Source organism: Copadichromis virginalis, linkage group LG19, assembly GCF_057382275.1.
Source record: "Copadichromis virginalis isolate Kocher_CV1m ecotype Utaka linkage group LG19, C_Virginalis_male_GT1.1, whole genome shotgun sequence".
NCBI classification, from domain to species: domain Eukaryota; kingdom Metazoa; phylum Chordata; class Actinopteri; order Cichliformes; family Cichlidae; genus Copadichromis; species Copadichromis virginalis.
This window is the reverse complement of record NC_140636.1, coordinates 11,401,386-11,419,582: the sequence shown is the minus strand read 5'-3', so window position 1 is coordinate 11,419,582 and position 18,197 is coordinate 11,401,386. Positions and strand designations below refer to the sequence as shown.

The 18,197-nt window shown below is 38.2% G+C and overlaps 1 protein-coding gene across 4 annotated transcripts in view; it reads right to left on the bottom strand.

Moving 5' to 3' along the window:
* The window catches only part of slc4a11 (solute carrier family 4 member 11), a 102,016-nt gene that overhangs the window by 54,987 nt on the left and 28,832 nt on the right, over positions 1 to 18,197 (bottom strand). The window contains exon 1 of one of the 4 annotated variants that reach the window (XM_085441159.1): positions 17,021 to 17,215. The exons of 2 other annotated variants lie outside the window; for them this stretch is intronic. In XM_085441159.1, coding sequence (XP_085297285.1) covers positions 17,021 to 17,057 — 37 coding nt within the window. In that variant the 5' untranslated portion in view covers positions 17,058 to 17,215. Of the gene's footprint in view, positions 1 to 17,020; positions 17,216 to 18,197 lie in introns of those variants that run through there. One more of the 4 variants, XM_085441160.1, reaches the window with a different exon arrangement.

Sequence of the window (18,197 nt, the reverse complement as noted above, 5' to 3'; positions counted from 1 at the left end):
TGCTGTGCTTCTCTGAACTGTGTCTTACTCTGAGTGTTGTGATCAGGAGCAGCATCATGAAGATTCATGTGCTCTGCTTGTATTGAGCTGTTTGGCACTGACAGATGCAGGAAGAGATTTAGAAGGATTGGAGGGAATGCACGTTATCCATGTTGCCGGCTTTGCTAGATCAATGAAAATACACCAAGAAGATTTCTCTGTTGTGAGACACTAAACTTCCCTTCATGAGGGCTTTGTATCCAAATATAACCCTGTTTCCCCAGACAGCTGAAATCTTGTGTAAAATGTAAAGAAAAATGAAACCTCAGTAATAAGAAAATAATTTAAACACTTTCATGTTTGACTATTTTCAGTTAAAGACAACTAAAGCTGAGAAATAAGATGACAGATATGTGATCAATTTGAATATGACACCAGAAAAATGTTTAAATCTTTACAGAACACATGTCCCAAAATGTATTTTGTAACGTATTCTGTTATGTTACTCAATGAGAGTAATGTATTCTGAATACTTTGGATTACTTAATACATTATTAAGCTTTTTACAATTATATGAATGTACTATTGCTGTGTGATTCTTTACTATTACTGAAGAATACTCGCCATACCAACACCAACTAGATTTTTAAATCTTAATATAAAATGAGTAACAGTAGGGTGGACATTAGGTAAGGCTGCACTTTTTGCAGCGATCTTGTATAGAAAACTATTCCGCACATATATAAAACAGGTCCGCGGCTCCGAACCGCAGTAAAGGGGCCTCTGGCTAATACGTCGGGTTCTGTGTCGGGCTCGTAGCGGAAAAATAGCTTTACTTTGCTAGCGGCAGGCATTTAGTCTCTTAATGCGTGTTTTGTTCCAGCGTGGAATTATCAAAAATAGAGAGGGCATAGCCTAACATACGAAACAGGAAAAGGCCGCCGTGTAATCCCTGCATTTCAACAAAGTAACTGTATACTAAATACCACCTTTTTAAACAGTAACTGTGACAGAATACAGTTACTCATATTTTGTATTTTAAATACGTAACGCCGGCACATGTATTCCGTTACTCCCCAACACTGTCTATGCATTGTAGTAGTGCTTTACCTTGCATGCATGGATGCACCAACAAATTTGTTTTTAAATGTCTCTCCGAGCCCATGCAGTGATTACATACAGAAGTGTTTTAGTACTGTCTGAGGCCCTAAAGATCATGGATATTCAATACTGTTTTCAGACTCTTATTTAGAGGAAGTTATCTGAATTCCTGCACTCTTAATAATATTATGTAAAGCAGATGACAAAATTATTTCTTTGCAATTTTAAATTGTTGCATATTTCTCCAGCACCCACTCATCTTTACTTCTGAAAAACAGAAAGAATGATGTCTCTTTGTGAATTTTTAAAATAGGGAATTATTCAGTTAGACATAGGGGTAAAATGATTTGCACAGCCTTTTTTGTTGATTTATATTTTTATGCAGTGTCTGGCTTCGGTATATCTAACTCTAATATGATCAATGGCAGAAAACCCTGCAATATATTATAGTTGAAATTAGTAGCACTAAGGCCATCTACAACTAATCTATAAATTTGAATTATTTGTTATCATGAGCTAAAGACACACACATGTGCTGTCAGATGCAACTGATTTAGAGCCAGTGGTCCTTTAGGGACAGGTTTATTAGTCGTCATAAAGGTTATTTTATTGTCAAAGAACATGAAAGTGATATATTTAATTTGTGTCAACTCAGACCGATAAGTAAAGGTCACTGAAAAAAAAGATGAAAAGATGCAGCAGGTTCATTCACTGCCCGATTCCATGTATGACTTCCTCATTTTGCACTTTCATAAACAACATTAGTTTCATAATCATGAAATGTCTAACGTGTGATGTCTTAAAAATAAAAATGCTAAATATATTTAGGGATATTTTAGAGACTGAGGCTGATCTGAAACCTAAACAGGCTCAATTCCCCCCCCCTCCCAAACTGGTGGCGGCAGATGGCTGGTTGTGCCAGAGGTTTCTTCCTGTCAAAAAGGAGTAGTCCTTCCCACTGCCACTAAGTGGTTGCTCATAGGGGGTGGCCTGATTGTTGGGGACTTTACCCTGAAGTATAAAACACAGGTTGTTGTGATGTGGTGCAAAATGAATGAAACTAAACTGAACTGTATACCACTACAGAACAACAATACATAGTAAATTATTATATGTACACAACTTCTTACTATAATGATCATAGTTTATGTACATATGCACCCCGTCTCCTCCTTAAAAGGTAAGCCAACCTAAAAGAAACTTCGTCACACAAAGATTTATTATTTTCATTTAATCTTTTCTCTGCAAATGCAACGTTATGCATTTCCGGGTCTTACGTGTCTCACATATGTTTGTTTAACAAATTCTGTATCCACGTAGAATTTTGTTCCCATCATCACTAAATACAGAATAAAGACTTTAAAAAAAGCAACACAGGCCTGGCTAGTATTATACAGGCACGAAGAAAAAAATGGAGGTGTCTGTATGTGTATTTGGTGGTTTGTAGTTCTATGGTACTGAGTGCCAGTCACTGACAAAATATAAGCTCTAGAACAACAATTATAGCAGATGCGTCTTAACTTTGAGTTTTGTAGATAAAATGTTGATATTAACATGAAAATATTCCATCTTTCCAAAAATTACATTACTTATGAAAATGAATAATAAAACTACTCTATATGATGAGAAGGTATGTCAAGATAAAATTAAGCATGTAGCTGGTGAAAAAGTGCTGTTTGTTTTGTAGTTGAGAGTGAAAAGAGTAAAGACAGTTTCATTTCACCAAAAAGGTAGAGAGTATAACAAGACACCAAAGACCTTCCTAGAAAATACCACAGCAGATACAAACAGCCAGAACTGTTCTGAACAAGTGTAGATTTGTGAGGACAATGTAGAAAAACATGTCTAACTGATAACCTTGATAAGTCTGAAACAAATGCGTCGGTGCTCAGCACACTAAGATCAGTTAACAAACAAGGCATTCGTGGGTTACTTAATACATCCCACTCCTGACCGAGAAGCAAAACAAGGGTCGGCGGTGATATATCAGAAGAAATTCTGAAATGCTTGCTGGGTGATAGGAGACAGTTTTGCAGAGTGACAAAACAAAACAGGAACTGTTTGGCCACATGGATCACTGGTTTGTCTAGCAAAAGAATAGCCTGGAGCAGCCTTCTTAGGCTGCAGATTTCGATCCCAAAGAACATCTTTGGTGGGATTTAAGGAGAGCATTTGCAGCACGGAAGCCATCAACTTCAATAAGATGGAAGCTTTTGGAAGGGAACAAAAGGCAAAGACTTCACAAGAGAGACGTCTGAAGCTTGTCTTACCAAAAAACGCTCATTAGAGGTCAATCAAGGTCTATGGAGGTAAAAAGGAGCTTCAGGAGTGCTGAGGTTGGGAGCTGAATACTAGTGCATGGGGCGTTTTTATTTATTTTTTTTAACTTAAACTCAAAATGTCAGCTTATGTTATTAAAATTGCTGTTGCATGAATACATATTACGTCTCCATTTACTGAGACTTCATGCATATTTGTCTATACACATCAACATGATACATATTAAGGTGAGAGGATTTGAATACTATTGCCTCTCTGCATAGTGTATATAGAGATCCGGAACATAACATGAATGCATGTTTTTGTTTTGCAAGTTTATCTTTTCATCAAAGCATCAAAACTGTTACCAGAACACAAAAATGCACAGAAACAGACCTAAAAACAAGCCCAAACTGCTGTTTTAAATACTATTTTCAGTATGGCCACATTTATAATTAGTGTTAGGTGTGCATTAAATATATACAAACAGTGCTTAAACAGAAGTGACTTTCAAAACCACTCTCACAGGAAGAGAAACATTAAAAAAAAAAAAAAAAAAAAAAAAGCCTGATAACATTCTTCAGAAATCAGGAAGCTGTCGACTTGCAAGCAGGAAGTCAGATCTGGTTAGCACAGTATCACACATACGCCTCATCACTTTCATTGATCTGCTGCATGTGCATTTGTTTGTGTATGCGAGTGTCTTGTTTAGAGTCAGTGCTTTCATCATTGCCCAGCATACACATGAGGAAAATATCTGTCAGTCAGCTGAGTTTACATGTCACAAACCCACAAGCAAGGCAACATCTGCTCTGCTTGACACTCGATATAACGTCTTATATGTCAAATGACAAGCTCTCTCTCTCTCTGATAAACCAAGACCTTGGACTGATACTAGCTTAAAAAAAAAAAAAAAAAAAAAAAAAGGGTAGAAAAAAAAAGATGGCAGGCAGCTGCTTGTTGCCTTTGCGATTGTGGGTTAGCATCAGATTGAGGACGACTGACAAAGTAACAGCTGTCTGACAGAGACAGACAGAGGGGGTTTCAGCAGGGAAATTTTTTTTACTTGCGATCCTCTTATGATTTTTATCACCAGAACAACAAATATCCCTGTGGGTTTTAAATCAAAACACCAGCCGACCTTTACTACTTCTTTGAATTCTCTTTTTTGATCTGGTTTTTAAAGAGAAAAAAGTGAAAGGAACGCAACTTCCCACCATTCTTTCCAGGACAAAAAATTTCTTAAGGTAAATTCACGAGATGACTTTATAATTTCCATGTTCTAAGATGAACCCCTGTGGCTATATGCATGTGCAGTTAGTAAGATCTACCACTTCTCTTATCAAGTCACAGAGCACCATTGCAGCTGAAAACTGCGGGAAACCCAGCTCTTCCCTACCAGGCATGACAAACTCACAGAGAGAACAAAGCTTGTTTCAGTAAACAAAGCCTACTGAGAATTCTCCAAGAAGAGCTGCCAATGCTCTTTGCTCAAAAAACAATTGGGCAAGAAAAATATTGCAACTATATGCTATAGGTTTACAATTTCCTGGGTGGTTGGTATGCAAACCAAAGCAAAAGAAGAAGAAAAAAAACCCTGAGGGAACAGGTTTGTGTAATTTCTTTTCTTTTTTTCCCCTTTAACCCGAGTCACAAGTGCCATCCTACTGAAGTATGACACAATCTAAAAGAGGCTAAAGCAGGATGAATATATTGTTAGTAAGAAAAGTATCAGCAGGTGAAGTCGGGTGGAGCTTAAATAATGCCCATTACCATTAATCCCCTTTTAAAAGAAGCACCAGCAGCAGGACAAATACTAATATGAAGCAATCCCCAAAGCTTGAAAAGTTGAATTAACATTTCATGAGAGATAAGTTCAAGTCTGCAATTTTACATAACATCATTACCGCTTCACATTTACTTTGTTCCATTTATACTCACTCAATTCATGCCCCAACTGTTTTAGTTCACTCATATTTCATTATATTTACATGTGCACAATAGTGACATACTGAGGGGGCAACAGGCTGGCTACTCAATGTCAGAAATACATTATTTCTCTAGCAGGGAGAAGGTAGGCAGTGCACCACTAAAAGGAAGGAGATACAAACACATCTTAAGATGCCTCCATATGTTGGCTACAGGTATTTAATCAACTGCAAGGGACTGATGCATTCTCCGCACAGTTGTGCATGACTTTATAGGTAAGGATCACTCGTTATTCTAATCTGGTACAGATGCAGCCTTTATTTCTGTCTTGATGTGAATTCAAAATGCTTCAAGACAAGAGGAAGTCAACTTATACGACCCTTTATGTGTCTATAAACTGAGGCAACCCTTTTGTCCATATAAACTGAGCTAACATTCCTCTACATGTAGGTTGATATATTGTACAGCTGTGTGCTGCAGGTACATGCAAAACAAATGCCAGAACCCCCAGGAGGGACAACCCTGGAATTTACAGGAGAGGTGAGGCTGAAAGTCTTAAGTGAAGAGGGCAAGAGATTAAAAGGAGCTCCTGCTGCGTTAATATGGGAATCTACGAGGTCTGGGCCAGCACAGGAGAGGAGGCCGGGCCTTTTGTTGGCTAATTGTGCCCACAGGCTCTTCTGGCAACAGTCCACTGGATCTGTGGTCGCTGAGAGAGCCCAGGCAGAGAGGGAATTCCTCCCGACGCTCTGCTCCGGGCAAACAAGCTTGATCATATACACATTTTAAACAACATGCCAACATTTAGCCTCTCTGTTTTTAAATTTTGCAACAAATTAAATAAAACTTAAGCCAGCAGACTTTTTACACACACATTGTAAATGATAATTTCCTGTATATGCTGGCATTTTGCTTTCCAAGAGAAGTGGTGGCATGCAGGTAAGAAAGCACAATGATGCATTTTGTATTTTTAAACCATACTGGAAGCATAAACTTTGATGCATCTCTTTATTTCATTAAGGTGAAGTTCATTTTCAATATGAGACTTTTATTTTAGTAACACAGGGAACAGTTTCATGACATTCTTTGAAATTTCACTTATGAACTTTCTCAATCTACTCTTCTACAACTCCCATATGTTTCTTATATAGACTATAGATGACCCTATTGAAACAAAGGGCTGAAAGCAGTCAGTCAACTTTGCATATGGCAGAGCCTAAGAGTACAGCACTAGTGTGCTCATTCAAACACCATCATTCTATTTCAAATGGTGGTCTTTGACAGCAAACTGCAGTTTCAGTGGCTATATTAGAAATGCGAGAAGCCACCGCAGCATTCTACAAGGAGTATAAGCGGCTGCAGTAAACACAGAGCCATTTAAGACAACTACAAGGCATAGAGAAGATTCAAACCAAATGTCATTTGTGTGACGTAATATGTGAAGAAACATGATTTGGCTTGATAATTAAACTCATCGCAACTTTACAAGGTCACAGTCAAGTTCAATCCCAGCTCCATCAGGACAGGTCCTCTCTGGTCTCTCACCAGATTCACACACTCACACTGTGAGTGCAATATTCCACTCAGCTGTCAGCTTCACTCGTCAACAAAAGCCTTCATGCAGTTTTCCCACACAGGAGCCACAAACCGAGTCAATAAAATCTTTCCAGAGGGAACGCATTTACTGTATATGTAAGGTTGCAATTTTCAATGAATTTTCAAAATCTGAATATTTATCCCGGTGGGGGATAAATAGTTGGAGCTTCTACAGTTTAAGGTTTTCTGTGTTATATTAAACGTATTACCAGTAATACAACACAAAAAAAATGTAAGGATCTAAGTCAATCTTTAGACTGAATGTCACCACATATATATTATGGAGGAGATTTCATAATTACGTGTTTACCAGTACTGATTCAGCAAGCTTCTACTGCACAGCTGTCCAGGTGGTATCCTGGATAAATCACATTATTTGATGTTTTTGTCCAATGGACCTTGAAATACAATGAGTTACATCAGAAGAAAAAAAATCTATTTTTTCTTTTGGTTTCCTTGAAAGAGATTGGTAGAAATCTCGTTATTCTAACTTAAGGATATAATGGTCTTCATGTTTCCATCAAGCTCTCTCTGTTGTGTTTCACCAAGTCATGCTGCTCTAAATAAATAAATAAATAAATAAATAAATAGATTCACAGGCATTTCAGTTGCTACACTGACAAGTGATCGAGAAAAAAAAAAAAAAAAAAAAAAAAAAATCACAACTATCACATTTAAGTTTGAAGACTTCTTTCTGTATCTTCTTGCAGCTTTAGATCCAGATTTCTTCACATCAAGTTATACTTTTCTAAATAGCTGCAGACAGCTGTGTCCTCAGGCTCTTGTCTGACGTTGATGATGTCACAACAGACCCTTGACTGCGAGGCTCGCTACGGCCAAGCTGTCTGGCAAGCAGGTGGACTGTGGCTGTGTTGATGCTGGACAGCAGTGTGCGTGGGTGCACTCAGCCATATGCTCTTGATGTGTGTGTGTCTTTATATGTATCTGTTTCAGCACCTTTTCACATTAATAAATTAACATCTATAAATTGTCTTTTTGCTTTGGGGAATCTACAGGTGTTTTCATTTTGTGTATGTGTGTGTATAAGTGACTCGCCTTGAGTACCATTTGTTCACATGTAAATTTAGCAAAAGAATATGTGGAAAGCAGAGTTACTTCAGGCTGATTTGCAGCAAAACAAAATGTTCAAGAAACATTTCCTGTGTTTAGAAATAAAGAAAATAACCTGACGAAGCTAGCAACAACAAAATACAATTTTGCAAATGAAAACTCAATTAAATTTATTTTGAATAATTAGTAGTAGTAATTGAGTTTATACACACACACACACACACACACACACACACACACACACATTGAATATTTAACTCTTGGTGTAAGGTCTGTGGACCGAAAAGCTGTGTAGTAATCCTCTGGTCTTTTCACCAGAGAGGGATTGATGGTTACAGTGAGCTGGCTGGTGTGGGTTCACGTACTCTGCGGCGTGGCAGAACAAGACATCGTGACTGAGGTTAGGCACAGGAAGAATCTACAGTCTAAACCTCTCCACCATTTCATCATTATTTCACCTCGTTTCCTCTTTCTGTCCATCCACCATTTGTTGCTACATCTCATTTTCCATTTTCACATCTTTCTCTCTTCCTTTTCTTTCTTCTCTGCATTTTCACCTGATTTCCTGGTATAGGATTAAGCTCAGGTGCTGAAGCACAGACACCCTGTGTGTGTTTATAGGAAGCCAGGCAGTGAATGAGCAAGTTAGTGACTGAGGATGTAATTCCAATATATAAACAAACACACACACACCAGCCAACCACTCGCTACAGAAATTGGCTGCCTCGATTTTCATAGAAGGGGGGAATGAGAAAAAAAAAAAAAAAAAAAAAAAAAAAAAAAAAAGGCCAGTGCTCGGGGATTCCTGCTAATTGCTTGCACATTCCCTTCTTCCTCTGGCTCGATTAAAGCCAGGCCACCATCTCCCTTTCAAGTCTGCTGTTCTCCACACAGCCATGTAGGCTGCTCAAGCCTGCCCACTATCCGACAGCATATCTCATTGCCTTTCATTTGTGGTGTTCCCCCACGGAACTACTCTGACAGTTTCAGACTTAATCAACGTGAAGCAGCAAAAGAGAAAAAAAGTCCATTACATTATATATGCAACATGCTTTCAGTTTACTTGCATCAAGTCTCTTCATGTTTACACAGTATTGTGTGAAATATTATTATATTTAGGATTTTTTACCTACAATTAACATACACTTAGCATTTTAGTGGGTAAAGTGTAAAATTGAATGGCTGTTTTAATTAAATAAGCCTTTAAAGCTGTCCGTTCACCCCCCCGGTGAGAATCAAACCACTAACCTGAGCAGTGTCAGTGGCCTGCCCTGCTCTGCTCACTAGCTGTCTCTTTGCTTAGCTCAATTGCATCCTGCAACACATTAACAGAATTTAAATTATGCAACCTTGGATCTGCATTGTTCTCCTCAATATTTTTTATGCCATTACTCACTTCTAGCCATCTCGTTTAATCCTCCATCTGACACTCACTGTAGATTGGGTTTGTGTAGTCCTCTGTACGTTTTATTTCTTTAGCTTTCTTCATTGCAATGCTGTGAGACCTTTTGCTCTTCTCATTTACTTGTTATGCTTCTATACGTCTCTGAACAGGTGCTTGCCATTAAGTAACTGTCCAAGTTTACTTACAGTTTAGGCAGATCCAGCTTTCTAGATACTATATGTGCAAAAATAACGACGCAATTTTGGTGCTGCAGCACCCGGCCTTTATGACTTATACGGTTGCATGCGGCAAGGACAAAAAGGACATTAGACACAGGGTGAAGGAAGTGTGCAAAAGAATTCCAAGTGTAATCTCTGCATTTAACAGCTGTATGCAAACAGCAGCATGGCACAACTAACCTCAGCATGAACAGGAAGGAGGAAACTATCTGCAGTACTCATCGTGACGCAACCTATTTCTGCAGTTCTCTATACATCCTGTCTCAGCTGTGTGGGTCATACATGACAGGACATGCGCTTGTGTGTGTGCACATGTATGGGTATCATTCAAATTATAATACAGTGAAAATAAACATTCAATCTAGCTTCCATGCAAGCCTACAATACAGCTTTGCGTATATAATGCTACTTTTTAGCATGCTGATGTTTTTGCTCACTCACATCAAAAGGGAAGGTTTACAATCAATGTTCAGGAATTCATCAACATGGGTATCTTTAGTAATTATTCCAAGATGTCTTTGTTGGAGAAGGGGTGTACATATCAAGAGGAGGGGAGGTGCAGTATAGCAGCATTTCTACAAGTTGATTCAGTTTTGTTTGCTGGTTTTAAATTAAATTCACTGCAAAGGAGAAAATACCCTGCACAGTACAAGCTGTTCTGTGCTGCAGAGCCTGTGCCGTCTTGGTTGAATATACAAAAGTGATAATAAATGGGAACTGAAATAAATGCCTCGGCCGTGCTCAGTACTGCTTCCTGTGTTTATAACCTGAAAATATCTCTGCATATGCAGAATGTGCAGGCAGCGGTACCAGAAGGGTTTGTTCCCGAAGTCATACTGTTATTACTCATACTATTATTAGTTGTAACAGTATGAGTAGTGTTAACTAATCATGTTTGACTACATGCAGGGAAATGAAAAATGAAAAAAAGCTTTGGCCAGAATGTTGTTGCATTTTGCTAGCGTGTATCTGCATTCTTGCCCGACTCTAAACAAAGACCAGCACTTGGAACAAGAGGTCTTGGCCTGGATATCGATTATCTGTTAGTCTGAAAACTGCTAGATTGTCTGTGTTATGACATGTGGACTAATCCTCTGTTTTCCGTGTATGTGTGTACAGTCTGAAGACTGTCAGCACCAACACCAAAGATGGGAGGAGACTGCCAGTTCTGTTTTTTCTATTTTCGAAATTTAAAAAAAAGAAACTGCTCTATACAAATATGTGGGAGATGATGGCAGCTGACAACTGGCTCCGAGTTAAAAGCATCTATTGTGTTTTGAATGAGATTAAGTCATGCCCTCTGTGTTAAAAGTGGATCAAATCTGCACTAAAGAGCCGTTAATATCATCTTTGACTTTCACTCTCTGAAAGCCACTTATACATCATCATGAATCCAAACATACAATCTGCTACTAAAAACAAAGAATACTTGAGTAGAGAAACAAGGGCTTTACATCCATTTTTGAGAATAAAATGAGACTTCCCCATAATTGCCAACGCCTGCGAGACTTCCCGCCTTTATAATCAGGGTTAAAAATATCTCCAAATGGTATAAGCAGATTCAGCTTCACTTGATATGCAGCACACTAGTATTTACACCCATTTTTATCTGAACATTGAAAAAACTCTTTAGAGATCTTTTTCATACTTCCACATCTGGGCTGCTATAAAGCAGTGAGGACATGTGAAATTAAAAGATCTGCAATCGTAACATGAAAAATACCATGTTGGGACTACAGGGCTTTTTTTGTACAGTGCTAATGAAGCTAATAGACACAGCTGCCTAAATAGCTTGTAAATACCACATTAAGGTCCTCCCTAATGTGGAATTTACAAGCTAGCAGACTAGATTTAGTTCATGTAGCATGTTGTGCCTACTATTAAAAAAAACATAACGAAATTCAAAGCTTCAAAGTATCAGTCAAAAATCTCAATTTGACTCAGATTCTTTATATGTGATATATTTATTTATATATATTTGAAAAATTATAGTAAATGATCATATCTTATCATATCTGACTGCTTATATTTTGATTTGTGGAGGTGAGGGCTGGACTAATAGACTAGATTTTGTTAACAAGCATAGTAAGGTTGCTTTATTCACTACTGTTTGGCTCGACGCTTTTAAGATATACACGAGTACTTGAGTGTTTTATTTATCCTTTTCAGGTCTCGTAATCCAATTTAGTGAACTGATGTTTGGCTAACGACATCACTAAAGTGAGTAATTTAATTTAGATGTTAAAAGGAATGCAACAGAGCTTGTGTTAAAGTATCAATATGTTCTGCTCCTTAGACCTTAAGTCCACATTTGAAAATATACGTCCTATAACTTAGCTTAGTCCTGACCTTAAAGGACAAAATTCAAAGAAGGCTGTCAGAGGGTTTTGCAACATACAGTAGGGCTGCACGATTTTGCATAAAATGAGAATCACGATTTTTTGGCTTAGAATTGAGATCACGATTCTCTCACGATTTTCTTTTCCAGTATAAATATTTATTGCGCTTATTAACTGCACATCAACTTCGTAACAGTTGAGACTGAACATAAAAACAATAAATATAAAAACAATAAATAAATATAAAAACAACAAATGTCTCACGTTTTGTTGTTGCCGTAAAATGTTGTACTGCTTGAAATTCCGTCTCCACCGTTGCTCGACACTGCGTGTATAGAGCAGGTAGTGCAACAATAGAAAAATAGTTGCGGGACGGCACTGTGTAGCGTTTGTCTAGGGTGTTGATCATTTTCCTAAATCCCTCGTTTTGCACAGTGTTGCTGGGAGCCATATCTTTGGTCAGGTGATAAGTGATAGCCTCCGTAATTTCTTTGTGCCTGCGGGAGTTCGACGGGTATAGGGAAGCGCTGTATAAGGTTCCCGTTATTGATGTTTGGGTGGTTGACCGGGACGGATTTTCTCCTGTCACTTTCTCGTCATCCCTGACGTGTTCTCCGTTGTTTTTTCCCTGCTAATGTTAGCATCACACGGCACAGCTTCTGTATCACGTGGTATAAAGCTCCGCCCTTGTCGTTTGTTGAGCAGGAAGAGTGAGCGCTTGTTTTCATGCAGAGTACGTCCCGGATCAAAATGCGGTACAATCGTCGTTGTCTTTTTTTTTTTTTTTTTTTTTTTTTTTAAATCGTTGTCATTTGGAAATGAGATCGCACATAAGTATGAATCGAGATCGCGATTTTCTAACGATTAATCGTGCAGCTCTAACATATAGTATAGCAAAATTAATTAAAAGAAAAGAAAAAACAACAACAAAAGAAGAATTTGGTCGGTTGCTGTTAAACACTTCCACAAAGGCAAGTCAAGGTAAAATTACATCATCAGTGTTGCCTCACTGTTAAAAAATTATTGCAAGCTAGACCATTGGTCTTGTTGGTGGATACCACTAAATTCTTTTTTGTTTCTTTTTTTGCCTTTTTTAAACCACAAGATCTAGTTTAAATGGGTATTTAGTATTTAATTTAATACCCATTATGCTGTAGAAAATGTAATGGCCAAGAGGTGTGAGGTGCACCTGATTAATTTGAAAACGCAGTAAGGTGCTAGGCCACACCTGGTACCACATCTCATTTTGTAACGTTGGCCTGAAAATAGCAAGTTTTGTTAAAAAATAAAGAATAAAAAAAATAAAAATCTCACAAAAGCCACACAGATTAAAATTGCAAGAAAATATAAAATCTGCAATACGGATTTTAAAGTCATTCATTTTTCCCTGATTGTTTCCCAACTGCAAAAATATCCATTATAGCATTTTCTAATCTCAATCTAAGTATAGTAAATGTCAGCAGTTAAGTTCTCTTAGCTTTCTTAATACTACTTTTAATGGCAAACAGAGTTTTTTTTTTAGCTTTCTATTTTCCAGTTATATATTATTTCCATTTCATTTTGATTTTTGTTTTTAATATTTAGCTTTTATTAGTCTTTGAAATTACAAAGATTGTAAGGTAATTTGTCAAGGACAAAGATTAAGAAATGACAATCGATATTAGAATACAACACCTGAAGACAGCTGACCAACAGTGATGTATATATTTTAGTATAAATAAAAAAATATCATCTTCTTCCCCCAAAAATGCACACCTACCCATTGTACAATTCTGCAAACGTGCCTGCATATTTTATGGAATTTAACATGCATGTAAAAGGAGTGCATATACGTGTGTGTGTGTGTGTGTGTGTGTGTGTGTGTGTGTGTGTGTGTGTGTGTATAAACTAACAAATGTATGTAGATGCATGTAGATAAGATGAATTGTGTATATAATTATGTGGAGTGCGTGAACATTATCTGACATAACTGGTATGTGAGTGTACTTTAGTGTGTGCAAATACACAGAGCGTGCGTGAATTTTCAAACGATGCTTATGTGTGACAGCGCTGCATGTGTGGCTGTCTTGTCGTGTCTTGCAAGGACGTGTTTTTGTGACATTTCAGTGCTTGTGCGTATTAGTATGTGTGGTACTGTATAATAATTTGTATGTGTGTGTCAATGTGTGTTTCTCCTCTGCCCAGATGGCTGTGCTCAGAGGCTGGAGCTTCTGAGATCTGTTGCCAGCGGTGAATACTGATCAGAGATCACTGTCACATCTACAGCACAAACACGCACGCATGCACACAGGAACACGTCATCCATCTTCTTCCCCACACACCTCCACTTCCACATGGTCGAACTACTAATTCACACATCCACTGTGTGTCCTCCATGCTGATATCTTCTGGCACTGCAGGTCACGGATGCAACACTGATTATCTGACTCTGTCCCACCTGAAGATCGACACGCTACCAGCATGACTCGAGGTTGAGTTTTAAGTCACGGTTATTTGTGTTAAAATGAACTGTTTAAAAACACAGCAGACATGAGCATTTCCCTGTGAAGGCTGGACTTACAGGTCTTAATAATTTGTTTTGCAAATCAACTGCAATGTTTTTATTCATTCATAACAAGTCACATATTAATGATGTACTTAATTTATCCTAATGCAAATATGCTGAGCTTCTGTTCTAAATTACGCCAACATATTTTAAGCTTGCGCTGGCTGAAATGATGCTTGTAATTTACTAATAAAAACATTTATTTCGTATTCCAAAAGTCACATAAGAAACAAAGAGGATGATTTTGAATGGAACTTGCATACTGCATGCATATTGCTTTTGCTTGAAGAGTAGCATGTTGGGTTGTCTCAACCACTGTATTGGTCATGGACCAAATTATTAACTGAAAAAAGTCTACAGAATACCTTTTAATAAAAATACTTTTCAACTGCTGTTCTTTTTGTTTAAATCAAAGTATTCCTGCACAAATTAAAAAAAAAACAACTATAATACATTTCGATTTATATCACCATCATATCCGTCATCATTGCACCATTCTGCATGCTGTTAGACTGCACTCCTACAAGCTGCAGGAATTTGCTAGCGTGTGATGAACAGGGAACAAAAACCAGTGAGGTTAAACTATGCCTCAGTATTGAAACCCACTGCAATATGTCCACACTGTGCAATTAGATTTGGACGTTCTGTGGTAATTTACTACTCCATAAAGTAAAAATTAATTTCTGAACTCTTTTATATAACAGTTTTTTTTTTGTTTTTTTTTTCTTTCAACTGTCAGCAGTTTGCCACTGATAATGACACAATTTGGGTGCTTACCCCAAACTACGCAGCAATAGAGCTTTGTTAATGCTCACATAAGACAAAAGCAATATAAAGGTCTGCAGTCAGCTTCAGACGAACATTATTTTGGACTCCATGTTCCTGTTAAGTATGCTGAGTTTTGCTGCATGGAACAGCTTGCTCTGCTTTATTCAAAAATACAGAGGGCAGTAAAGTGAGTGTTGAAAGCAAGAAAGAAAAATCCTCTGGAAAGGTAATTGTCGAGTCACCAGTGGAGCTAAATATCTGCTGTCAGATTTCTGAACATGTACCTTTTTGACAGCATTTTTGATTCCTGACAGAGATCAATAATGCTACCAAATTTTTTATAAATGTACAGTTATGTTTAGAGAGGTTTTGTTTTATTAAAATCTGCTGTTAAAGCCAAGGTTACATTACACAACACACAAACACAAAAGTAATTTCCGATAAGCCATTACTATAGCAGACTTTCTCCTATTAATACCCGCAATTTTTAAAAACCTCTCCCTCTCCCTAGTAAGAAATCTTTTGAATACCTTTATGTTCACACCACCAAATTGTTCTGCTGTAAGAATCAAATCTGCCCTCTCTGCCTGTAATCAGCTAATGCAAATTATTTTTTAGAGGACAAGCCACAGCAGTGTCCATCACACCCCAGCACATACTCAGGGATGTAGTTAGTGTGCAAAAAGCATGTTCACTCGTGTACGCACAAACACATATGTAGACACAAAACACATCTGAACTGTGAAAAACACAAAAATGAGCGCCCCCCCCCCCAAAAAAACCCCAAAAAAAACAAACAAAAACAACACAGCTATATAAATGCATTCTTACAAAATACTGTAGACTACAAACAAAAACACACTGATATACACGCTAACACACAGATTCCCACACTTGTATTATCCTCAAAACATCCTATTCTCTCTCTCTCTAACACACACACACACACACACACACACACACACACACACACACACACACAGCATCCTGCTCCGTCTTCCCAGACAAAATGAAAGTGAAGCGGCAGCCGCATCACACCTCCAAATGGGCTATGGACTCTCAGAGGACTTTCAGTGAGGAGAGAACTCGCTGCTCTCCTGTGGCTGTCACCAACACTAATCTGTCATTCTTTATCTCACACACATAAACACACGTTTCAAGAAAAACACATGCAGGCACTACACATGGATCCATGCACACACGCACACATGAATGCAAATGCACACAGTCTTACATTCATGAGCCGCACCAGTGCAACACTGAGAAAGTGCATTGTGATCCCAGGTTTCCTCTGCATGCCTTCTGTACATGCTCGACAGGTACACTGGCTTTCTATGGGTGGGTTTGCAATGCGATTGTTTCTCAAGGTTCAGTTCCTTAACTGATAATATACGACACAGGAACCTCTTGTGCCGCATACCAGACATAAACAAGTACAAGACAGAAAACCCCCCACAAATGCATACCAATACAAAAAGGCAAAAAAACAAAAAAAAAAAACAACATCTGCGATCTGTCTTCCAAAACCCCTCCTCCCCTCAGAAGAAAATAAAAAATTAGATTTCTGTCACAAGTGGAACATTGCCACATTCCTAAGTACACAGAAAGGGCAAACACGAAAACAAGTATGTACAGTAGAGCACATGCACAAAAACATCTGCCATCCCTCAGAGCAGAGGTGGAAGTGGGCTGCACATGTTTTGCACAAGGGGTTCTCAGGTTTCACTAGGTAGGGAACCCCAAGGTTCTCCCAGTGAACGATGTGTCGTGCACAGCTGAGAAGCAGCTTTCGGAGCTTTGATCCACTTACCCGAAGGCACAAAATGAAGAACTTTGTTGGTCTCCATAGCTGAGCAAGTGGTGGCGAATGCACACTTCCTCTCTCCAACCGCCCCCCCTCCCCCCAAGTCAACCCATCATGGTTGTGTTATCCTGTGCTGATGAGTGTGAGATCACCTCTGCTCCCTTGCTCTGCTCTGTTTCTGACTGCCTCTCAGACACATGCAGTGACTCAGCCCCACTCTGCCTGCCTACTCACTCACTTGTCTGGGTCCTAGTGCCTTCTTCTTTACTCCTTTACTGCTTTACACCAGGCCCACCAGTCAGCGGCGTATGGCAGGGCATCATGCTGCAAGGCAAACCCAACATCAGGACACACCTCCTCAGCACAGTTCTCTTAACAATAACACGCAACAAGCCATCTTGTCAGCCATTTGTCCCTACACTTTCACAGAGCTTAAAATTCCCAAACTAGTTTCATAATGAATGTGAGATATTGCTTCACACTGACGTATGCATGTTCACTCACAGTGGCTGGTGTTATTAAACCAACAGTGGAACAGTGATGCAACAAAACCATCATGCATTTTTGCTGTGTGATCATTTTGATAAGCCAGTATTAAAGCTTGCTGCTATATTTGATTTCCTCAGTTTTCACTAACAATAAAGTATATTAAAATCAACTATAGCTATACAGACACTAGTATCTATGGGGAATGACTGTATTTGCCCAGCAGAACACACATTTATAAATCTCTCTTTCAACATGCTAAAACCGCTTTTTGCCAGTTTCAGTTTTTCTTCCAAGACATAATTAAAAGCATATAGAAACAACAATACAATTTAACTTTTACCCCCCAATGCGAAATATTATTTTCATAATAAATTAAGTACAACTGTAATTACAGGATCTTCTCTTACTAAAACACCTGAAAATAAAGCGCTCTGCTACTGGAAAGAGGTACAAATAAATGAAAAATAAATCAAAATGATTTGCATTTCCAATACTTTTAGACCATGTCTTTAACCTCTCAGTCTTTTTTATAAGATTATAGTTTTATGATCTGGTAAAATATTCTGTTCTGTTGTTGATATTTTTTATTTTGTGATTGGTCACATAGTGTTTAACGCATTAGCTGATGCTAGTGTAAGTAAAGCCAGGTAAGGAAAAGGTATCCTGGTCATTCTGAACCTGACTGCCGCAACTA